This window comes from Verticillium nonalfalfae (genome assembly GCF_003724135.2).
Source record: "Verticillium nonalfalfae strain VnAa140/NRRL 66861 chromosome Unknown scaffold_10, whole genome shotgun sequence".
Classification (NCBI taxonomy): Eukaryota; Fungi; Ascomycota; class Sordariomycetes; order Glomerellales; family Plectosphaerellaceae; genus Verticillium; species Verticillium nonalfalfae.
In genome coordinates, this window is record NW_021167235.1 from 22,481 (window position 1) to 45,768 (window position 23,288).

At 55.6% G+C, this 23,288-nt stretch overlaps 9 protein-coding genes across 9 annotated transcripts; 5 read left to right on the forward strand and 4 right to left on the reverse strand.

Moving 5' to 3' along the window:
• Positions 1–371: 371 nt before the first annotated feature.
• Positions 372–1,624, forward strand: D7B24_000208 (uncharacterized protein; the record flags this gene model as incomplete). Its single annotated transcript, XM_028634469.1, has 4 exons — positions 372–503; positions 558–763; positions 823–932; positions 990–1,624. 4 exons carry the CDS (start codon positions 372–374, stop codon positions 1,622–1,624), a joined length of 1,083 nt encoding a protein of 360 aa, XP_028498171.1.
• A 3,914-nt stretch (positions 1,625–5,538) lies between these two features.
• Positions 5,539–8,514, forward strand: HCN1 (anaphase-promoting complex subunit Hcn1; the record flags this gene model as incomplete). The annotated part of the gene is made up of 1 exon (XM_028634470.1): positions 5,539–8,514. One exon carries the CDS (start codon positions 5,539–5,541, stop codon positions 8,512–8,514), a length of 2,976 nt encoding a protein of 991 aa, XP_028498172.1.
• A 614-nt stretch (positions 8,515–9,128) lies between these two features.
• Positions 9,129–10,369, reverse strand: D7B24_000210 (uncharacterized protein; the record flags this gene model as incomplete). The annotated part of the gene is made up of 2 exons (XM_028634471.1): positions 9,129–10,077; positions 10,131–10,369. The coding sequence occupies 2 exons, from the start codon at positions 10,367–10,369 to the stop codon at positions 9,129–9,131; spliced, it is 1,188 nt and encodes a 395-aa protein (XP_028498173.1).
• Positions 10,370–11,654: 1,285 nt separating this feature from the next.
• Positions 11,655–12,663, reverse strand: D7B24_000211 (uncharacterized protein; the record flags this gene model as incomplete). The annotated part of the gene is made up of 4 exons (XM_028634472.1): positions 11,655–11,874; positions 11,925–12,016; positions 12,078–12,572; positions 12,622–12,663. 4 exons carry the CDS (start codon positions 12,661–12,663, stop codon positions 11,655–11,657), a joined length of 849 nt encoding a protein of 282 aa, XP_028498174.1.
• A 1,178-nt stretch (positions 12,664–13,841) lies between these two features.
• On the forward strand, positions 13,842–15,732 carry D7B24_000212 (uncharacterized protein; the record flags this gene model as incomplete). Its single annotated transcript, XM_028634473.1, has 4 exons — positions 13,842–14,021; positions 14,086–14,284; positions 14,321–15,577; positions 15,635–15,732. 4 exons carry the CDS (start codon positions 13,842–13,844, stop codon positions 15,730–15,732), a joined length of 1,734 nt encoding a protein of 577 aa, XP_028498175.1.
• A 980-nt stretch (positions 15,733–16,712) lies between these two features.
• On the forward strand, positions 16,713–17,461 carry D7B24_000213 (uncharacterized protein; the record flags this gene model as incomplete). Its single annotated transcript, XM_028634474.1, has 2 exons — positions 16,713–16,790; positions 16,841–17,461. 2 exons carry the CDS (start codon positions 16,713–16,715, stop codon positions 17,459–17,461), a joined length of 699 nt encoding a protein of 232 aa, XP_028498176.1.
• A 970-nt stretch (positions 17,462–18,431) lies between these two features.
• D7B24_000214 (uncharacterized protein) lies at positions 18,432–21,257 on the forward strand (the record flags this gene model as incomplete). Its single annotated transcript, XM_028634475.1, has 8 exons — positions 18,432–19,017; positions 19,072–19,378; positions 19,438–20,008; positions 20,063–20,402; positions 20,460–20,516; positions 20,575–21,011; positions 21,076–21,097; positions 21,160–21,257. 8 exons carry the CDS (start codon positions 18,432–18,434, stop codon positions 21,255–21,257), a joined length of 2,418 nt encoding a protein of 805 aa, XP_028498177.1.
• Positions 21,258–21,396: 139 nt separating this feature from the next.
• Positions 21,397–22,200, reverse strand: D7B24_000215 (uncharacterized protein; the record flags this gene model as incomplete). The annotated part of the gene is made up of 1 exon (XM_028634476.1): positions 21,397–22,200. The coding sequence occupies one exon, from the start codon at positions 22,198–22,200 to the stop codon at positions 21,397–21,399; it is 804 nt and encodes a 267-aa protein (XP_028498178.1).
• A 706-nt stretch (positions 22,201–22,906) lies between these two features.
• Positions 22,907–23,278, reverse strand: RPS21 (40S ribosomal protein S21; the record flags this gene model as incomplete). The annotated part of the gene is made up of 2 exons (XM_028634477.1): positions 22,907–23,138; positions 23,247–23,278. The coding sequence occupies 2 exons, from the start codon at positions 23,276–23,278 to the stop codon at positions 22,907–22,909; spliced, it is 264 nt and encodes an 87-aa protein (XP_028498179.1).
• Positions 23,279–23,288: the final 10 nt, after the last annotated feature.

Below are 23,288 nucleotides of genomic sequence, written 5' to 3' on the forward strand. Positions count from 1 at the left end.
CGTCGCCGGGCTCGTGCCTGCGTCACTCCACACGCTCTTTTACATGGTGCGCGTGGACTGAAGCCATGTCCCACGCGTCAGGTCCCTGGCTGCAGTGAGCCCAGAATGTCCATCGGCCAAATGAAAACTACCAGGGGTTAAACCAGCGCAGCCCGGCTCATTCGAGAACCCGACTCATCCGCGATAGGTATAAGGCAAGGCTGGCTGGCTGTTGCTGTCCCTGAGTCTTGGGACTGAACTTCATCCTTTTTTGCCTCCTGTTCATATCGGGCCTTTCTACCCTTCAGTCACTCTTTTTTTGTGTTCGAGCCTTGGTGCTTTGATTCGCCTATACACTCATTTCATCTGACATTCTTTTCGAACGCGCAACGATGCACACCCAGTCATACCTGAGCCTTGCTCTGGCCCTTGCGGCCCCAGCCGTCGTCAACGCCGTCTCTGGTAGCGGCCACTCGACGAGGTACTGGGACTGCTGCAAGCCCTCCTGCGCTTGGGGTGGCAAGGTGAGAAGCCCGGCATGGCTCAAGAGATCATTGACTCACTTCGTTTTCCTCTAGGCTTCCGTCTCGGCCCCTGTCCTAACCTGCGACAAGAACGACAACCCGCTGACCGACCCCAACGCTAAGAGTGGTTGCGACGGTGGTGGTGCTTTCTCTTGCACGAACAACTCGCCCTTTGCCATCAATGATGACGTCGCCTTCGGTTTCGCCGCCACGGCCATCAACGGTGGTTCCGAGGCCAGCTGGTGCTGTGCCTGCTACGCGTGGGTTTCCCTTCTGTGGCATGGAGTGAGCGCGAGCCGTGCTAACCGATCGATGATAGCCTTACATTCACGACCGGCCCCGTCGCCGGTAAGAAGATGGTCGTCCAGTCTACCAACACTGGTGGCGACCTGGGCAACAACCACTTCGATATCATGATGCCCGGCGGTGGTACGTTACAGCTCAACCCTGCCGGTTAGGAACCGACACACTAACGTGAAATTGAAGGTCTCGGTATCTTTGACGGCTGCTCCCCACAGTTTGGCGGTATCCCTGGCGCGCGCTACGGCGGCGTCGGCTCGCGTTCCGAGTGCGATGGCATGCCGGGCCTCCTCAAGGACGGCTGCCAGTGGCGCTTCGACTGGTTCAAGAACGCCGACAACCCCGACTTCACATTCGAGCAGGTGCAGTGCCCGAGTGAGCTGGTCGCCATCTCGGGATGCCGCCGTGCCGATGACAAGAACTTCCCCGCGTTCAACATGATCGGAAACTCGGCGCCCAAGCCCGCGACGACCAGCAAGCCCGCGACGACCAGCAAGCCCGCGACGACCAGCAAGGCCGTGACGACTAGTAAGCCTGCCACTACTAGCAAGCCTGTCACGACCAGCAAGCCTGTCACGACCAGCAAGCCTGTCACGACCAGCAAGGCCGTGACGACCAGCAAGGCCGTGACGACCAGCAAGGCCGCGACGACCAGCAAGGCTGCGACGACCAGCAAGCCCGCAGGCGGCTCTCCATCTGAGCCCCTTGTGGCTGCTTACGGCCAGTGCAACTCGGAGAAGAGCTGGGCCGCGGCCAAGCCGTGCGCAAAGGGACTCCGTTGCGTCAAGCAGAACGACTGGTACTCTCAGTGCCTGCCTTAGACCGACGAGGGATAGCTGTGGCAGCGAGTGGGGGTTGAATGGGCTTCAGTCTTCCTTGAGCCACCTCGACAGCGACCCTGGATATCTGACCATCGGTATCTGGGGAGCATGGCTCCTATATTCAGGGCTACTTGACGCCCTTCTCTTGTTTTGTTCTTCTTCTCTTCTCTTCATGTTTTTTGAGCTAGTATCTGTTAGTTGTTAGCTAGACAAGCCTAGGAACAGAAATGAGATTAGTGTACTCGTTATAACATGATCGCTCGATCCGAAGCCAATGAGCCAACAGGACTGTGCTGCTCCCATGGAATCGCACGAGTTCATTCTCTTGCAACAGTATGATCGACTTCACTGGAAGAGACGGAGGCGGCACGTTGAGTTGTAGGTGACCTTACTCAGGTTGGCAGGTGACAGTCCAACGTGAAATGCAAGGGAAAGGAGTTCGAGACCGCAAGATTGGTGCCCCGCTTTCCAAATGCACCAGCAGCAAGGCACGTGCCACTCATCAGTGTCAGCGTGACGAGCGGGAGATGTGATGCCAGGAAGGGAGCTCGGGCCAGCGCTAGAAGTGGTCTCAGGGCTTCTCGAAGAGTACCCTGTGAGACGCTAAAGAACCTAAAGGAGGTGGTCAAGGCGCATGACCAGTGTATGGTTACCTCCTTTGGCGACAGTGGGGGGTTTAGATGCTGTGACAAGGAACTGCACGGAGAGAGAGAGAGGGGCAAGCAAGATTAGAGGCATCCAGCGCAGCCCTGAATGGAGGTACGTTTCAAGTGTCTGCCAATTTCCACATGCACCGAGCACACCAACTCGTAGTTTGTGTCTTATTTCTTCATCTCGAAGACCCAAGAACGGAAGGCGATGACGGTGATGATGTAAAAAGAGGCAGATGGCCGACACGTGGCGCAGCGCCATGACGATGGGTTGGACTTACGGCATGCGACAAGAGATGCACAAGCAAACGGTCTGCCCGAAAGAAGCAATTCCAATCCGTCGCTGCGGAAATTCTTGTAGCGCGCCGCAGGCACTGGCACCCCCCCTTCACAGCAGGTGCCAGCAGGATGGCTGAAGGTGAAAGTGAGTGACCAGCGCCCTGCGGCTGGCCTGGGACGCTCGAGCACGGTTCCGTCACACCAAAACCTTGCGATCCGCCTTCCTGCATCCCCGGCGAATGAGAGGCCGGCACGCTCGCCTCTTCGCACGTTATCTCTGGCTGCAGCGAGCCGGCGCCCACGGAAGGCAAGCTAGTAAAGAAAGCGTCCCCCTAAGCAGAACGCAGCAACAGCAGAGCAGGAGGGTGGGCATTGCATTTTTGCCAGCCTGGCTTGCAGGGTAGGATAGCGCGGGACATGGTGTAGGGAAGAGGGCGCTTCGGAAGAGCTAGGACCAGGCGGGAAAGCGGGAGGGGTCGAGGTGTGGACAAAGTCTCTCTTCTAGCAGCAGCCCCAGGCCTTGTGGTCGCCATCGCCAAGCCTGCCATTGGGTGACCGAGTATTTCCGCTGGCTGGATGAAGAAGCGGTGACAAGCTGGCGACTGAGGAAGGACTCGCAGTTGGAGGCTCTTGGCAGCGTTGATCTCTTGAAGAATCACGAGCCGTAGATCCCAAGGGAGATGAGGGAAAAGGAACACAGGGGACCGTAGCGTGTGGCAGGGTAATTGTGTGGGCGTTCGGGTGTTTCTTTGGGTGGGCTTCTCCCGGGCTTCCAATGGCCTTCCATCTGCTTTCCACCCGGTTTCCATGCGTTCATCCATGCAATGCAGCTTGCAGTCAGGGCAGAAGGAAGATGCTGTCGTGCTACCCACCAGCCGGCATGTGAAGGGTGGCACAACCGTTCTGACTGACGTCGCTTCGGTCCCGTTGTTTTCTCCATCGTTCTCCATCGCCAGAAGGACAGAAATGTCGAGACGGGGGCCTCCCTCATCAACAGGGCACGTTCGCCATGCCATGTGAGACGTTCGGTCGTGAGCGGAGGGGCATCGGTATGGATGGTGCCGAGGCCAGAGTCCGAGCCAAGCGAGCGGAAACGGACGGACGTTGTTTCGACCGTGATGCTGCCATAACCGAACCCCTGTGATCGGGAACGTCTTGCCTTTTCCGCTGTCTGCCACCTGCACGGCGTCAGACCAGGTATCCTAGCCTCGGGTCTTCATTTACTATGCTTTCGCCAGCGGCCATCACGAGTCGTGAGGTGCGTCAGAGAGCAAGAAAGGAGAGTAATGTAAGGCCTCGGTCCTGTTAACAGGCGCAAAAAGTCACGACCCTCTTCGATACAGATCTTGGCGATAGGCGATAGACAGAGTCTACCATCTGCCAGGTACCTGCCTAGAAAACCTCAGGTACCTTAGGTACCTACGGTACCTCGGTGAGGGAGGTGGTAGGGACTTGGTCCTTGGGGCAGCTTCAAGCAACAAGAGGAGCAGTGCCACCCCCTGGCAGGAAGCAGCACCCAAGCACATGATTCACAGCCAGAGCTCGACGACAGGGCAGGCAGGAAGAAGTCCCGGCGCAGAGGGCAGCAGAGAGGCAGGTGCCGCGTGCCCCACCTGTGCGCGTCATCCCAGAGTGTGGCCCGTGGCCCGTGGCCCGACGACCCCTACATTCTTCCTCCTCCGTGCCATGTCTCGCTCATGCCGCACCCCTGGCGCCCCTCTGGCCCTCCTGACCGCTGCCCTGTGCTCCAGCGGTCCAGCACCCAGAGGTACAGCACTGAGCCGCCGACGCTGGTCATTTTGGGCATCGTAATCCCAAAATTCCCCACGTTTCCGAATCCCTCCCACCTGAGAGATACCTAACCTTCTTCCATCCTCAAGCCCCTCATCATACCTACCTACCTCCTTCCTCCTTACCGCACCTTACCCTTCCTACAATACCTACGTCAACAACCAGGGAGCCGGAGTACAATACCAATTTTGCAAGGCGCCCATCTGAGCACATCTAAATCATTTCAAGAGTGGTCTTATATTCCTCCATTTCGGCAACACGTCTTTGTCTCCTTGCTTCCACTGCCGATTGCCGCCACCTTTCATTGCGTTTTTGCTTGTTCTCGCAACGTGCTGCGACCACACTCCGTTTGCGGCTCGACCGTGATCTTGCTTAAGCCAGGAAACTTCTCAGCTGGCCACCTCGGCACAACTGCCCGCCAACATTCCCAGAATCTGTATTTGCCGTCTATCCCATCACTGCTGGCCAGCTCAAGCTAATCCTGGCGAGCTTTCGCCCCTCCTTCGGTCCAGCCTCTCGCAACCAGACCCCGATCATCGCTCGAATCCTTCTCCCGATCGTCGCTCCCCCGCACTTTTGCCTCTTGGAGGACGTTCTCTGCCAGGCCACCCGATCCGCTGCCTGTAGCACGAGGCGCCTTCTCAACATCCACCCTCACAGTCCGAGCTCCATTGCGTTTTCGGAGCTTGGCTAATCTACCATCGGCCCTTCGTGCCCATTGCAAGACACCAAGCACCACCGCCACTACTCATATTCAGCTATAAGAACACGAGAACACGAGAAGCGACCGTGAAGACGGCTCGATATTGGATCAACCGATCAACAGTACCACAACACCCGCGTCATCCAGCAGCCGCTCTCTCGTGGGGCGGACTCTTCCAACCCTTGGTAGAGGTGCGTGAGCATGCATCACCCCCGCTCGGCTTTTCTCCCGATCACCGGTACCAGCAACCTGGATACCCAAGAGCCGAGTCACCCCGACGAAGCAGCATCGTAAGCTTATAACGTCTAAACGAAAGACGATCGTGACAGAGCAGCATCGCAGGCCGACGCAGTCTGTTCCCGACCCCAAACAATTCAGTCCGTCCGAGCCCTGGCCCTTCGCCCTACCGAGGGTGAGGACCAATCCGACGGCATATCACATCCTTGAATCTGGCCTCGCCACGGCCGCGACCGCGAAATCCTCTCCGCAACATGAGGAGACATCGTTCGGGGTCTTCTCCTTCGCCGTACCGGGCGCTTTCAAACCAGAATGGCGGCGGTCACGGCGCAGGGGGGATTCCTGACTCCATGTCATTAATCAGATCTTTCAATGTCGAAGCCACACCGACCAGACCGGTGCGCCCCTCGCCGTTGACGGCTTCAACTATTCGCGACATGCCGCTTGACCTAGTCGATCGGATCAGATCTTTCCCATTGTTCCAGTCTGCCTCGGAAGACTTTCTCGCCGCCATTGGCAACCATCTGAGGCCGCAGGTCCATGCAGCCCAAGATACCATCCTTCACGAAGGTGAAGATGCTAGAGCCATGTACTGGATCGTGCGTGGCGTCGTTGCCGTTACCTCGCGTGATGGCGAAGCTGTCTTTGCCGAACTCAAGGCAGGTTCCTTCTTTGGCGAGATTGGCGTACTCATGGACGTCCCTCGTACTGCGTCAATAGTCGCGCGGACAAAGTGTCTGCTCGTCGTTCTAAAGAAGGAGGATCTACAGACTGAGCTGCCACGTTTCCCTGAAATGGAGCAGGCTATTCGCCAGGAGGCTCAAGAGAGGCTCAACATCCTTAAGAAGAAACGAAAGGAAAGTAGTCACTCCGACAAGTCTCCTCCCATAGGTACAAGTATTTCGAGAGAGCCTGTACCTGGCGAGGTGTCCACGGGCGAGGTGGGCATGATCAAAGAAGGATCTGTTCACAACTCCAAAAAACGGAAGTCGCCGAGCCCAGGCGCCATCGAGGACCCTGCTGCCGGCAGTGCCCTTGGAAGCGGCTTCGTTAATGTGCGCAAGACGCTCAAAGAATTTCCTCTTTTCTCGACCCTACCCTCCGACATTTTGCACTTTCTCGGACTGAGCGCCCAACCCAAAACATATTCACCTTTTACCGACATAGTACGTCAGGGCGCTCCCGGCAACGACATCTTCTTCATTGTTCGCGGTGAAGCTGAAGTGGTGCGTGAGCCTGCCAAATCAGAGGACCCGTTCAGGAAGATGCCTAGAGGATCGTACATTACCCCGCGGTTAAAGGCAGGACAGTACTTTGGAGAAGTGGCCAGTCTGGGCCTCTCCGAGGGTCGAACTGCCTCTGTACGTTCAATCACGACTGTTGAGTGTCTCATGATCGACGGCGATGCTCTGGAAGAGCTCTGGAAGATGTGTCCTCCCGACATCAAGTTGCAGGTTGAGGAGACAGCTCGAAAGCGATACAGAAAGACGGATGAAGATGTGGATATGAATGATGTCAACATGGAACAGCAACGAAGTAAGTCTGATCCTCCGACGCCTACAACTCCGAAAGTCCTTCCTCACGTCACGTTCACCACACCCTCAAAACCTACGTCACCAACAAGAGAAGATGGCGGAGAAACCATGGAACCCAAAGATCCCGACCCTTATCTGAGTGTCAACATGGAGAATTTACGAAACCGGCGGAGAAATTCCCTCGCGCCACCGACGCCGCAACCCGATGCACCATCACCTAACGTATTGAATGGGAGGTATCAACCGCTCGACACGACTCCGATCCGATTTGGCATCCCTCAGTGGCCATCAGACTCTGAAGAAGTGCCGCCGAAACGAGCCAGGATCCTCCCCCACCGACCACTTTCGATGCAAACACCATCTCTGCCAGACAAGATTCTGGTCAGTGCTCTGCAGTTGATGAGCGTGGGCGAGCTGGTCCGACTTCGGGTCGTATCAACGCACTGGCGCAAGGTGATCGAGAAGGACCCGGGAGTGTGCATTAATGCTGATCTCTCCCCGTATAACCGGAGGGTGACGGATCATAACGTCAGGACTGTCATTGGGCCCTTTTTGGGCAACCGACCGGAAATGATTGATATCAGCAATTGCTTCCATCTGACCGACGAAGGGTTCAAATCGCTCTGGGAGCAATGCGGACGCAATGTGAAGCGATGGAGAATGAGATCCGTGTGGGACGTGTCGGCCAATCAGATTCTGGAAATGGCCGAAAACGCCAAAGATCTCGAGGAGGTGGACTGGAGCAACTGCAGGAAAGTTGGTGATAACCTCCTAGCCCGGGTTGTTGGATGGGTGGTGCCTGAACCCCCGCCACCGCCCCCACAAAACAAGCAAGTGGTTATCTCGAGTTCAAACGCCAGAGGTCGGAACCAGAAGCAACAAACCCGTCCTGCTGCCAACATTCCCAAGCCTGGTACGGTCATCGGATGCCCCAAGTTGAAGCATCTTAACCTTTCGTACTGCAAGCATATCACCGACCGCTCCATGGCTCATATGGCTGCACACGCTTCGACCCGCCTGAGGTCACTGTCCCTCACACGTTGCACATCCATCACCGATGCTGGATTTCAGTCCTGGGCACCCTTTCGCTTTCTCGGCCTCAATCGACTGTGCCTTGCCGATTGCACATATCTGTCTGATAACGCAATTGTCGCGCTCGTGGGGGCCGCGAAGAACCTGACCCATCTTGATCTTTCGTTCTGCTGCGCCCTGTCCGACACGTCTACCGAGGTTGTTGCGCTCGGCCTTCCTCTTCTGCAGGAACTGCGGCTCGCATTCTGTGGCAGTGCCGTATCGGACGCCAGCTTGCAATCCGTTGCGCTGCATCTGAACGAGTTGCAGGGCATCTCGGTCCGTGGCTGCGTGCGAGTCACCGGCAATGGCGTCGAGAATCTGCTCGACGGCTGTGGACGGCTGACTTGGGTCGACGTCAGCCAGTGCCGCAACCTCGAGGGGTGGATCCGCACCGGTGGTGTGGCGCGCTGGGGCTTTGACGAGCGAGGCGGTAATGGCCTGCCATCGCCCAGCTCTTCTGACGACGGAGACCGGCCAAAGCTCATGGCGAGGGCTATGTCGATGAGCAAAAGTTCGATGGGACACAACGTGGGAGTTCCAGGCCGTACGATGAGTTTCCGCAGACGAACAAGGAAGCCGGTTCGATTTATCGTCGAAAAGGGAACCGGAGTATTACGTTGATGGTGACGAGACCATGTGGGATCAACAGTACTACTTCACGTCTCGAGTCGAACCGGACAGTGCAGGTTTTGACATAGTTTACGAACAAGGCATGGATCTAGCCAGTGGGTGGTGTTTGTGTAAGGTGAGAGAAAAGCTTGGGCCACAGTGGGTTGTACCTGAGCCGTGTACTCTACGTAGTCGTTGGGCACGGTGAATGGTGTTTGGTGGGTGGCCCTGGCAGACAGCAGGCCTCTTGATTGCGTATCATGATGATCACAGTAGATATTAATACCCTGTTTTATGCGTTGAGAGCTTGATGTACACGCGTGTTCACGCCTCACTGACTCTCTGTTTAACTGACCAGGGACGTTTGATGGCGCATGCTGAAGGAGTATCGCGCCGCACCCTGGCGCGCCCATCTCATCGGGTCGCCAGACCTTTTGCACTGGAGCGGAATTTGGCGTTGTAAGGACAGCTAGATGGCGATTATCTAGCGTCAATGAAATTTGTAAACGACTCTCTACGTCCTTCGTCTCCACGCGTCATCATCGCAGGCCCAAGTTCGTCACACATCATTTGAGCACGGTACAGGTTCAAAAGTCAATGGTCTGGCAATGTTCAATTTCCTAGGATCACGCCAGAGGGGGGTTCGCGTTCTTCAGAAGCATCTCAAAGTACGCCTGGAACCAACCGCCGGCTTCGGGCGCAGGCTGGAAGGCCGAGGGGCTGTGGCAGTTCTCATCAAAGCGAACGGCCGTCTCATCGCTGGTGCCGTCGCTCTCACCGCCGGGCTTGATCCAGACGATGGCGTCGGTGATTTCATCGGCAATCTCGGTCGTCGGCCGAGGACCGAAGCCCGTGCCGTTGATGTTGCACCAGTGGGACCAAGCGGAGCGCAAGCCTGGCTGGACCCCGGAGCGGCCCTGGTCGACAATGAAGTGTGCCGGGTACCCGGCTGTCTCGAGGTGGGGAGCGAGGGCGTCGTGGAACTTGGACTCGTCCCACTGCGCATTCGGCTCTGTGTAGGCGGGGGGCGTTGTGAGGTTGTAGCCGTTGAAGTTGGAGACGTTGGTGACGACGCCACGGACGGCCTTGGGGGAGCCAGCGTTCTTGTAGAGCTCGGCGTAGAGCTCGGCCGTAGGCTGGAGGTTGCCATCCCAGCCCAGCCAGCCGGCGTGGCCAGCATCAACGTATATGGCGACATTGGCGAAGTTGAGTGTGGCGAGGCCGTACTCGGTTGCCTCACGGTAGGCGGAAGCGGCATTGGCGCACTTCTCAACAGCCATGTTGGTGACAAGGTTGGCGAGACCATCGGGCTCGTAAGCGATGACAGTACGGATGTCGGAGAACTTCTTGATGAGGGCCGCGATAGGATCAATGTATTCCGTCTTGTAACGGTTGAGACCGTCCTCGGCGAGGATAAGCTCACCAGCCGACGCCTTGGCCGAGCAGTCCCTGTCGGGGAAGTTGTACACAACAATAGTGGCGGCGTAGGGAGGGCTTGCGCCAGCGTCGTTGGCCGCGCGAATCTCATGGAGCGTGCTGTTTAGGAGATCGATCTTGGATATTTTGTCACTGGTCCTGTCAGTCTTTTGGCTGCCACAAGCCAACATCCAACAGGCAATTCATCTTACAGCCACTGGAAGGTCGAGATCTTGGTAACCGCCTTGGCGGCTGCCACAAGCTCCTCGTCCTCGATTTGTGGAATGGCGAGAGTCTCAATCTCGTTGACATAGTATGGATCAGGATACAGCTGAACATCGGCAAGCGGGTTGCCTTCATAGGTGGCGACGTCGCGGCATTTGTTCCTGTGGGGAACGGCCAGCGCAACCGTCGTCAAGGCTGCGGCGACTAGGAAGCTCTTCGTAGACATGTCGGCGATGTGTCTGTATCCTTATGCTTCTGAGCAACTGATGACAGCCTCTGACTGGCGGAGAGCGAGAGGGGACCTTGCGCCAGATCCAAGTTGCCAGAACCAAGGCATCTTATACTCCTGCCAAGATGGATGGCTGACCGCAGTGCCGTCGTGACCATTGCAGGCTGAAAGTTGAGGATCTAGTCAAGACGAAAGCCAAGACTTGAATTTCGCAGCAAATGATGGCCCAGGGGCGCAGCACGCTTCAGGTTGACACCTGGGTTCAACAGCCCATGCAAGGTGGAGGTTCACTGAAGCCGGAGATGCCACGAAGTCCCCGAGGCAACATTGAAGGTTTGGACCCCCCTCTCTACCCCAAACGGTAATGTCGATCGCCATCTTCTCCGTGCCAAGGGATTGGGAGTCGGCGGGGTTGAAGGAAGATCAGGGAAACGTGGGCATTGACACGGCTCGTTGCCCTCCTCGTGCCTGACGTGACGAGAGATGCAAGATCACATATCTGGCGCCGAGCCTCTGGGACCTCGAGCCTTGCCCTTTTGTGTTTTTGAATGCACTTGTGAGTGGCCCATGAACGCCAGAGTCTGGCTCGGCTCTGGGCTGGAGGGCGTCTCGGGTTACTTGATTGCGCTGAACGGAGAGTGGTGCTCCGGAAAGACGGAACGTAGTGGAGCACTGCATTGAGCCGGGACGGATGGGAGGGGCCAGCTAGCCGATTGAGATGTCGTGATGGGGAAGTATTTGGCCCATGACGATGACGGTCATAGCGCATACATGGTATTTGGTGCACAGCCGAAATGAACCATCTGGGGGTCGGCATGTGCCGTGATATGGTGTGGAGGCCATGGTCGCGATGGTAAGGAGGTCGGAGAGAAAATCTCAAAGAGGCCAAGAACCAGCCAGGAACCTTTGGAGCGGCAGGCGCACAGGCCAAACCTTGAAATACACTGAGTCATTGGTTCCCCAGAAGAACAAGCAAGAGCTACTACCCCGCACCGAAGCACCCATTCCTGCACCCACTGGAGCGAGGACCGACACTCCGCCAAACCTGCTTGGCATAACCATCATCAGCATGTCGAAGCACCGGCGAGACTCCATATGCTCATGCCTACCTGGGTGTCTGGTCGAAAAGATCAACTAGCTCCCTTACGTCGGGCTCATCCGCTACGCTGGTCGCAACGCCGGCTTGGCAAATCCTTCGCGTTCATTCTCACCTTCTCGAGGCAATGGCTCCCCCTTGTCTTTTTTTCCAGAACCGAAGTACCTCGACACGCCTCTGGCCTCGTCACTCGATGGCATCGGGCAATCCCGAACCTTCATGGTGATACATCTTGAAAAGCGGCTCCCATACAGTCACGGCTCGCTTCGAAACATGGCCATTAAGCGGCTCCATCGTCGGTACGAATAGTCTTTTCTCTGCCGAGCACTCGATCGCCTGGCCACTGAGCGTATCGTCCTCGAGAAACGTACCGTACGCTGCGACAATACTCGAAATGGGCGTCATACTGGGCAGTAACGTCAGCTCACTGCTTGCCACTGGCGCTTGAGTCTTTACCATTCAGGGGAAACGGCAGCTACCATCTCCGGTGGGATGATGCTGGTAGCCACGATGCCGGGCAACACAACGTTGATTCGGATATTCTCCTTCTGTCACACCGCATCAGCCTTTGGCAGACCAACATGACAGCAGTCAATTCCGCAGACGCACAATCTTGAGCACTCGTGATGTTGCTCGAACGAAATTAACGACTGCCGCCTTGGCCCCGTCATACTCTGGATACGTCTCGTGCGGGTATAATGCCGCCACGCTTCCCGTCGCCACGATGATGCCGCCTGGGACCTTGTTCTTGCGCATAAAGTGCGTTGCCAGTTGCGTTCCGTAGACGACACCCTTCCAATCGATATCAGTGCACAGCAGGCTAGGCTTGGGAGGGATGATATCTGAGTCTCGATGGTCAAAGATGTACAAGGACTCCTTGTCAACGATGCCCGCGTTTGCGAGCAAAGCATCGATGCGACCATGTTCATTCCAGACTTCTTGAAATGTCTTTGCTTGGCTATCATAGTCGGCTACGTCTGTCTTGTGAAAGCTGGCGTTTCGTCCGAGCTCTAACGACAGCGTGTCGTTGGTATTAAGGTCGGCCATAGCGACATGCCAGCCCTTGCTCGCAAGGTCTCGCGAGAGGGCCTCTCCCATGCCGGACTAAATCGTGTCAGCACTTCATTTTTTGCTGTCTAGGACCGGCTCGTACAGAAGCGCCTGTTATGATAGCTACTCTTTTGTCTGCCATCATGACGTTGATCGATGCAATGCCAGGTATATCTGGCTCTGAACCTGTTCGTGTTTTCTGACTTCAAAAAGTCGAGGACCCTACACCTGAGACCAGCAACACTTGCTCGAAGACTAAGTCGACAGGAAAGCGCACGAGCACTGCTCATCGAGGGTGCTGTATCCTTGCCTTGCTGCTCCTGAGAGCCAAGCATCGGCGCGACGGGCCTCCGCATCACTCACTTGCATCGGCTCTCGACACCCAGCATTTCGTTTGCAAGACCCCGTTCCGGCATTTCACATGGCAACCACGATACCGACAGCGAACGTTTTGGGTTGGATACCTGGTCACAAGCCACCAGTGCCCCCTCATGCCGGGCTTAGAGCACCCGATCAGGCCTTGTCACGCCAGATCTAGCCCTATCGGGCACGGGAAAGCCTGAAACTGCAGCCCTACCGCCTGGATCGAATGGCGGGTGTCCTTATCCAGCTGGCTGTTACTCGGCTGCCTTGCACAGCAATCCAGTATTGGCGCCAATACTTCTCGTATCAAATCGGGTCGCACTTCCAGTCTTCGTCTTTCTGTTGAAGCTTGTTCAGCCAACGTTGAACGAGATGCCACTCGCCCCTCGCGCCTTGGTCGCAGTGGGTGTTCTGTAATTCGGATTTCATGGTAGGTGCTGCTACAAGTGGCATTCTCTTTCATTGAATCATTCTTCGAACGCCCTTGACAACAAGACCTGTGTCCTCGTCGTCACGAGGAATCTTACAAGAAAGCTCATAACGTATCCGCAGGGCTGTAGGGCTGTTCGGAGTGGGGTCTGGAGATGGTTTTCCGCAATGCGGGCTGCGGGGGAGAAGGCATGTTCAAGTGATCGGACCAACTCCCGGCGCTAACACAACAAGAACCGACTAGAGCACTCTGACACTGCTGAACAGACTCCTAGATTGATCGTGCGCGAGTCGAGTCACTGCTTCAAGAGATGTTGACGTGTTAGGTGGCGCAGAAGCTGCGGACAGGACAAGCTACTGAGTAGTCGAGACTGTCGGAGGGGAAGTTGTCACGCCGGTGAGGGCCAGGCATATAGTCTGTCGCGCCCGATTCCACTTCCCTTCCCTGAAGCGACGATGTATTTCCAAGACCTGCGAGCATCTTGCCTTTCAATCTAAACGAAATACTGCAACACGAAGCCTCGCTCCGTCATGTCCACCTCCGAGACCGCGCATGCAACAGCTGCGACTAGGGACGGCTCATCCATGCGACAACATTCAGAGGTTGATGTGGAGAAGACGAGAGATGCTGTGCACACAGAGAACCAGGACATGGCATTTGTTCCGAATGATGATACAGAATACAATGTCACCTTCAAGACTTGGATAGTTGTTTGGGCGCGTCTCTCAACCTCAAATGCACGTTTCGAACCCGATTGCTGACAATTCTGGACAGATCCTCGCGCTCTCCTATGGCATATCATTCTGGATTGTTCCCGCTCTTAGTGCTGCTCAATCAGTTGTATCGGCTCAGCTTGGCGATCCCACTGCATCCGCATGGTATATCCCAATCTACACCATGACAGTGACGATTGCCTTTATGATTTGTGGTGCCAACTCAGACCTCTTCGGCCGTCGTTGGTTCATCGTGGGCGGCAACGTACTGCTCTTCATAGGTTTTATTGTTGGAGGTACCGCAAAGAACACGACGTCTCTCATCGTATCATGTGCTCTGATAGGGTTTGGTGCAGGCAATGCCCAGCTTGCCGCTTTTGCGCTGCCAGAGTTGTTACCGAACAAATGGCGTCACTCCGCCATTGTTTTGGCCGATATTGGAGTCTACTTCGCAGTTGTTGTTGGTCCCGTCGCTGGACGCTTCGCCATCGAGGAAGGCGAGGCTTGGAGATGGCTATTTTATGCACCCGCCATTGCGGTCGTCTTCTCCTTCGCTGGACTCTACTTCTACTACTTCCCGCCACGACATCCACGCGGCTTGCCCTTCTCTCAGGCTCTTCGCGAGCTTGACTACGTCGGTGCTTTCCTCTTCATCGTTGCAACCACGCTCATCTTGACGGGAATTGTTTACACAACAACGCTGCCCTCAAACAATCCCCGTGTCATTGGTACGCTTGTCTCTGGATTTGTTCTGATGACACTGTTCGGGCTTTGGGAAACCTTTGCCCCCCTAAAGCAGCCCCTGACACCAACCCGCATCTTTACCCGTGACAAGGGCCGCCGACTAACTGCCCCTTTCGTCGCTGGCTTTGTCGTCACAATGTTCTACTACGCCCTCAACGTCATCTGGCCGACCATGATCGCCGTATTCTTCACAAACGAGACGACCGATTTCCGCTACGCCATCGTTCTCACCCTGCCCCAGAATCTCGGTCTCACTTTTGGCGCCGTACTTCTAACCCTCCTTGGTTCTAAGATAGGCCAATGGCGCTGGACATTGACTGGCAGCGTGACTGTCATGGTCGTCTTCGGCGCCCTTCTCGCTCTCGGCACTCCGGACCGCAAAGGCCTCATGATCGCCATGATCTTCCTCTCCGAGGTCGGCTTTGGCTGGGCTCAGTATCTAAGCATTGCCTTCATTCAGTTCGGCACAGACCAAGTAGAGCTCGGTATATCAGGTGGCCTCGCCGGCGTGGCCCGTTTCGCGGGCGGCTCTGTTGCTATCTCGGTGTATACGACCATATTGACCAACGTCCAGAGCACAGAGGCCGCGCGCATTGTGCCTGCAGCTGCTACAGCGGCGGGCCTGCCAGAGTCGTCAGTCGCTGCTCTCATGGCGGCTTTGCCGCTCGGGTCTGCAGCTCTGGCACAGGTGCCAGGGATCTCGCCTGATATCATGGTAGCGGCAGGCGCGGCGTTTCAGCAAAGCTACGTTGTTGGTCTGCGGACGACAGCTTTATCTTCTCTTTCTTTCGGCGTTATCGGAATCATCGGTGAGTTCAGTCTTGTTTTCTGATCGCGAGAGGCGGTATGCTGATACTAGGGCGTAGCTTGTCTCTGCTGCCAGGACATCGGCCCAAGGATGAACGATAAGATCGAGATTTTCCTCGAGAATGACGAAAATGCCGACAAAAATAAGTATCACTAGTTGTGTCTGGGTATTCTTCGCCGGTTTACAGTTTTAAATACTATTGATCGGACGGCGTTTGTGCGTTGTCCTGCGATGGCCTAGAATATCTTGTGAGAGAGACTCGACGATGGTTCTAGCGCGTATCATGGTTGCTTCTATAACTTAATTACGATTTCCAATTAACTCTTGTGTATTGTTTGCCAAGTAAATGCTATATATTACACTCCTCAAGCAGAAGAAAAGCTGGGGGCCCTCATTCGGATCGAGCAGCATCTCTACATCAAGCCAGGCAGTGTGCTGGGTGTCCTGGCGGACACTTAGAGGCCGAGGTCAAACCTCGAATACAGCGAGAAAGAAACACTATGGAATGTTACATGGCTTCCTCAGCTCCAAACTTACGATGTCCCTTACTTGGTAGTGTGGTTTAGTTGGAGACAAAACTTGGGAGGACGTTTTCCGACCTTGTACCATGCGAGAACAGTACTTTTCAAAAGACCGCAAAAGGCGAGATCTGCAGTGTCTTGATATCCTTCACAGCATGTACCCAGCCGGCTCGCCACGTAACATCTCCCAGACCCGATCGGATCTGGCATTCGACAGGGTTCATATTTGGCCCAACGTGCCGGGTAACACCTCCCGAGCGACTTGTTAGATCCTCTTGGCAGTCGTGAGAAACGGGGCTTCGATCGAATCTGCTGTCGCCAAAAAGATGTGCAAGCGGAACTACATTAGAGCCAAGCGGCTCACGACAGCCATTGAGGGCTTGAGAATTGGCTTTGGACACCGCGAGAAAGGAATTGCCTAAGAGATGGGAGGTGAGAGGTATCTAGCGCTGGCATTGGGCCACTCGGTGACCGAACAGTCACGCCGTGCCGCTCTGAGTATGATATAAGCCGACATGCTGCTATTGAGATGATCGAGAATCGCCAATGTGTCGGTGCCCCGCCAACATCATTATTCGTGCCAACCTGGTATATTTTTCTAAATAGCCCATCAGCATGCCCAGTGTGCCACAGATTCATGACAAGTTGATCCTGTTCGGCAACGTCAATATCATCCCCGATCACTACAATGATGTAATGGCCGTCCTGGCATGAACAGCCCATCTTTTTCTAACATTTCCCAGTGGCAAACAGCGTATGACAAGCTGGCGGCTCACGTTTCCCAAAATGAGCCCGACACCTACTCGTACTACTTCGGCATTCCACTCGAGTACGCTGCCGAGCCCTCTCGTACGGACCACATGTTCGCCTTCGAGATGTACGGCACGCGCGACGATCTCTACGAGACGCATCTGAAGTCAGAACCCATGACGCAAGCCTTCCTACCATCAGCCCTTCCGCTCATGACGACCGGACTGGACCTCGTCCATTACGGCGTCGTGGGTGGGTTCCTGGACATTTTCGGTGACAAGGCAGAATGCGGCATCATGCGGGACATTCAGATTCGATGCATAGACGAGGCCGCGCGGCAGAGGCTACTGGATGTGTTGAACATGGTCTGCCGAAGCGTTGAGGTGGCGCAACGGCAGGACGGGATGGGCGAAATCCTGACCTTCCTGGGCCTCAAGAGCCTAGACAATGATGTCGGCGCCCGCATCTACGCACGCTACAAAGACCGATCGGCCATGGAGGCGTGGCAGAGAAGCGACATCGTTCAAGAGTTCTGGAGGGTGGTCAAAGGAAACGTAGCCGACATGACATCTCGTGCGTATGTGCCGAATGGCAAGGGATGGCTGTGGAAGTGAGAGAACGACGCCAACGCCGCTGAGGCACAGCTGTAGGCGGTACTTGGCCACCTAGGTCGTTCAGACAAATAATGAAGTCCAGTCCGATGGAAACGGTTGTCGCCCGCAGGTGAGCAAGGATGTGGTGGGCACCTTGCCTGAGCTTAGGGGTAGTAGCGCAGCCAAAAGTGCCCACCCAACTAACAAGCGAAAGGAGGCTGGCCAGATTCGCTAGCATGACTCCATGACTCCACGCTACCTTAGCCGGTTTAGGGCAATCTGGACATCACATGGTGTCGCCAGCTTCAGCTCAACCAACAAGTAGGACAGTTGCGCTGCACTGCAACGGCGCAGCTGCTGGGCTGCACGCCGCTCCGCCATCAGTACCTGGCGAGCCATTAACCGCGGTTGCAGGCACTGCCCCTTTCGTTGGGATCCCATTCGCTGTCGAGAACGTGCCTCCAAAGACAAGGCCTGATAAGGAAAGGCTTGACTCGGTGACATGCCACACCATGGTCTTCGGCCTCAAGACCTTCTCGAATGACCTTCTCCCCCCCGCCTCTGTCTGCATGGAGACCCTAGATCCCGGAGAAGGGGCCGTACGGGACAAGCCCTTGGCTTCTTCACCAGAACAAATCACATTGTTTGTCCTCGGAGGTGTTTGCCACGCGGCCTCGACACCATCTACAGGGCCGAGTACGTGTCCTGACTACGCGTTCTTGGCAGCACAGGGCCTCATTATCAACACAGCCGTCAGCCACCCCGTTCAGCCTTGGAAGGCTTATTCTATCGCGATCGTTTGGCACCTGATCCTTGTTAGCGGTCCCCAGATCGTTGCCAAATACCCCAGGCGAACCCCTCGGTGCTACTGCTCGCATTCGCCGCAATACCCATTAACCTCTCTGACGCATATCTCATACCCTTCACCACAACATCAACGTCACTTTCTATCGTGACTTGACGTAGAATCTCGTCTGGACGCTAATTAATCATGCCATCCTTCTTCAAGCGCTTCAAGGATAAGGAGAAGGAAGCCCAGGCGGAGAAGGCCGCCGTCGAACGACCTGCGACGCCACCACCAGCCTATGGCGATGCCAGCCAGGATCTTTCTGCGGTCCCTGACCTCGACGACGCACCGCCGCCGTTCAGCGTCAGCGGGACGAGAGATATCACGGCTGCATTTGCTTCCCTCAAGCTATCGACCCAGAACAACCCTGATGTCGACTCGTGCCTGGCCCATCTGAAGCTGCTGCACGCTATTCAGACCCTCAAGGAGGAAATTGGCTACACAGATGGCCTGTGGGACATTTGGGACCACCGTGCGGGACCCAAACTGGACGACGCTGCTGGGTCGAGTGCCGTGTCAGATCAGCTACACATTCTGTCCATCATCCGCGAGAAGCGATGGGCGTTGTACCTTGCGCGGGCTGTGGACCGTTACGAGGCTTGGTGGACCTCGCTTCCAAACGATTCCCTGACCGAAAAGGATATGGAGACCAAGGGCAGCCTCAAATATGAGAGGTTCCCAGAGGGGTCAGTTGACTTTCCGTGGACGCAAGACAATCTTCCCCCGATTGGTATGTACCATCCAGCTTCCGTCTTTTGACCGGGTATCCATTGACATTTCGCAGACGTTCTCATGATCTGGCACACCCACATGCTCAATCCAAGAGTCTTCCTTGAGGATGCCATGAGACGTGGACTCAAGGCATTCTGGACAACAGGCATGCCATGGGCCCAGGTCAACATCGCCATTGACAACAGTTTCAACTACACTGTCACGGATGAATGCAAGGCCAAGTGGGAGCGTACAACGGGGAGGGCATGGCTGAACCAAGACGACCCCAAATTCAAGTCCCTGGAGTGTCCGGCTTGCCACAGCATAATTGAGCTGCCGTGGACGACATGCGGCCTCCCAGAGCTGTACAAGGGAGTGGCGTGAGTCAAGAGAGCGCCGTGATTCACATGAGGTCATCATGAACTAACGTTCGATGTAGACGACCTGGCCTCCACGGCAACGGTTTTGGAGACGGCGAGTTCTCGCAATTTTGCACGGAGGAATGTGGTGTGCCCATTGACAAACATATTTTGCCGGTGGCCAGGTTCATTCGCGACGCCAAACTCAGCGTTGAAAACTCGATACCCATGCCTGGATCTGTTCTAGACCCGAAGTACGGAACGCCCAATTGCACCCAGGCTCCCGAAGGGGGCTACCCGTTGGCGGAGCTGAGCTTCCCCGATCGTCTTGCCAAGGCTATTTATCCTCAACTCCGAGAATTGATCAAGCCAGGGATGACCAAGTCACAACTGCCAACCATGAAAGACGTGGCAAACATTGTGGGAAGCACCATCAAGGATGAAGAGAAGCTGAGGAGTTTTCAAAACCCAAACAACGTCAAGATCGAGGCCAGGCCAGGCAAGCTGATCCCACGCGAAAGTATACAGGATACGGAGCGGTACCAGTGCCGCAAGATGATGGGCCAGTACTGGCAGAACCCTTCCATGTTTGGTCTCGACCTTGCTGCTGGCGCTATTCGTCAGGGGGTGTTCATTGACAAGATGTACAAGGTCCGCAGTAAATTCCCGTACTGCTTCCGCTCGGCGTGAGCTGACAGTGACCAGATTGATTGGCTCCATAGCCCCTCAGCACGATCGACAATGACGCGACTCCTTCAAAAGTACGACCGCTTTTTCATGATCATGCTCACCATGCCTGGCCACATGATAGTGCCGACTCTCGATGTCGACCTTGCGTGGCACACGCATCAGCTGGCCCCACGGGCTTACTACAAGTACTCGACGTCACGTACAGCGGCATCGCAAACGCAGCACGCGAAGTTCATCGACCATAATGACAAGGTGGAAGAGGGCGCGCTCGGCGATGCGTTTGTGTTTACATGCAGGAAGTATATGAACCTGTTCAATGAGGTTTACTCGGAATGTACCTGTTGGTTCTGTGAAGGTATGTGACGTCTGCCAAGCCATGCACCTATGCTTGACCTGTCTGACGATGAGCTAGCGGTTCGCGATTTGCATTCGTCTGCTGGTTTCGCGAAGAGGTCCAAGGCCCAGAAAGGTGAGTCCCCCGCTAATCGAGGCCCTTCGCTGTGTTCTCGCCCTGACAGAACCTTCAGCCATCGATGAGCTGCACAGAGTCACGCCTCCTCTGACGGATAAATCTGCCATGCCGCACATGTCCACCCACAACGCGGTCTCGGCAGTTGAACAGGAAGCAATTCACTGGCGCAACAGGTCTGTCAGGCAACATTCTCGGCACGTATGGAACTTCCGCCTCAATGAAGCCTACACCAGGGCTGCTGCGCGTGCGAAGCGCCGAGGCATCACGCTGCCGCCCAAGGAGGTCTATTACAACCACTGGGGCAAGGACTACTACATGCTCGGCCCTCACGTGGCTCCCACATACCTCAAGCCAGGAATTTACTACGCTGATGACCCAGGGAGGATGCCCATGGGCAAGGAAGCGTGGGCACAGTGTGCGCAGGGGACGTGCGGAAACAATGACATAGCGGCTGGAGGCTGCGGTGGACCTGGAGGCTGCACACAGGCGCCGGTATGTTGCGCATTCTCATGTGACACCGATGGTGGCAAATGACTAACAAGAGGGCTTCGTGTAGGGATACGTGGATGGTAACCTAGGTAAGCAAACGCAGCAATCTTGTTCAGCAGTTTGGTGCCAATCAACTAACATGTTAATGCAGCTGCTAAAGCCGGCAACGACAAGTGGTTGGGCGGCCATGTCTTGGCTGGTGGAGGAGGAGGATGTGGTGGCGGTGGAGGATGTGGCGGAGGATCTTGATGTGACACGGCAGTAAGGCCCTTGCGCAGGTGTTACGATGTACCTGATTATCTGTAGAAAGCAGAGGTTGTAGAAAGATATGTATGCTTGAAAGAAAAATGACTCATCTGTGCCGTTTATCGTCGGCACGCCTGCCGATTCACGAGGACTGTGGCTGGCCTGGTACCCCGGCCATCTTCAGGAAGCCAACCATGTCGTCCATACCTTGTGGCTCATTGAACCAATGGCCGCCATCACCATATTCATGCCACTCTACATCTAGATCACCTCGGGCTCGAAGTGCATCACGAAGCATAACGCCATTGCGCAACGGAACGACATCGTCATCAGCGTTGTGGGCCAAGAACACGGGCGTTTTCCGTGTGCTCCGTATACCAGTCTCGACTTCGGGGCCTTCTACCTCGGCTGCGGAAGGAAACAGTACCGGTGTCCGCTCGGGAGCGAGAGTGATGGCGGCAGGTTGGAGTTTCGGCATCCAGCTGCTCACCCCAATCAGACCGGCCAACCCTTCACCGCCAATGAAGAATGCAGCTACAGCTGTCGCGAAGCCCTGACTGATGCCACCAAGAAACACATTTTCACGTCCCACAATGTCCTCCTCTTCGGTGATAACGTGCATGATGGTCTCGGTGCTCAGCCGAAGCCCGGGCTGCTGGAGTTCGTGCTGGTCATCGAGCTCCTGAACAGACCAGATATCGAACCACTGCGAGATCGGGACGCCGAAACGTGCTGAGGGAAGCATGGGCGCAAAGGGAAACACCCAGCGGACAGTGGGAAGGAGATCGATGAGCGTGCGAGGGCGGTCGGCCGGAACCGAGGCTTCACTTTCGAAGAGCTCTGCGGCAAACTCATCCGCGACACTGTCTCGACCATGGAGAAGAATGATCGTATGCGTGTGCTGATGATGGGGCGCGGGGCCAACAAAGTAAGGTCGCGGGGCCATAATTTGATTGAGGTCGTACGGTTAGGAAGGCGATTCAGTTCTGTAAACATGGGGCGAAAGCTTTTGCGTCTTTTTCCCGCTTTCGTGCCTAATCTGCTGCCTGGTCAGGGTTAGATCATGTAATTGGTTAGCTGGGCGTGGTTGGTTGAGGTCACAACGACTGATGCTGGGCATTTTACTACTTGTCGATAGTGGCCGGAGCGGCAATAGATCGACAAGAATTATATTTCCTTAAGAAATGTGAGACCCGTATCTGTACCATAACGCATACCTGAAGCGTAACGGCTTTTTCTAGGTCTCGGATTCATCTGCGGCATGGAGGCTATCGGGGTAGCCCCAGACTTCTCAACCACGGGATGGTACGAGAAGCTTTTGCTAGCCGGGTGGGAGGTTCGAGCAAAACGAGAAGCGTCACAGTGGGCGAGCATTGGCGACGTTGGCGAATCATTTTAGGGACAATGTGTATTCGTGGAATCATGCGTGATGCCTTTCTCTCAAACGAGAGCCGGACGCCTGGAAGTGGCGGTGCGCAATGCCACCGTTCCTAAATCCATCATGTTGACCGATCGACCGATCGACCCAAAACCGAACGTAACCACCGCTGCCCCTGCCTCTGCCTTGAGTGTCAGCATGGCCATGTCTCTTCCTTTTGTTTCCCAAGAAAATGCCGTGGTCGTACCATCATCGTTCCTTCCTCGGTCAACGTTTATCGCTGGCCGCTCCAGACGCTCTTGAGAAGACCGTCACGCTGAGCAAGGCGGTTCATAGCGTCGTCGCTCTCGCCCATGGCGCGGACGAAGCCGGAGAGGGCGTAGACCTGGTTCTCGCCCTGGACGGCACGGCCGTTCTCGTCAACCTTGGCGATGGAGATCTGAACAGAGGCGTGGTCCTTGGCCTTGATGATGCGGTTGGTCGCCGAGCACTTCCTCGGGACGTAGCTATATTTCGACACATGTTAGCATACCAAACTTTTTGTTGTGTACATTTATGAACTCGCGCCGCGCGAGATGGCTGTCGTCGCAAGTTCGAGAGGGAATATTGCATACAGGTCGACAATTTCTCCGCGGTCGTTCTCCATGGCTGCGATT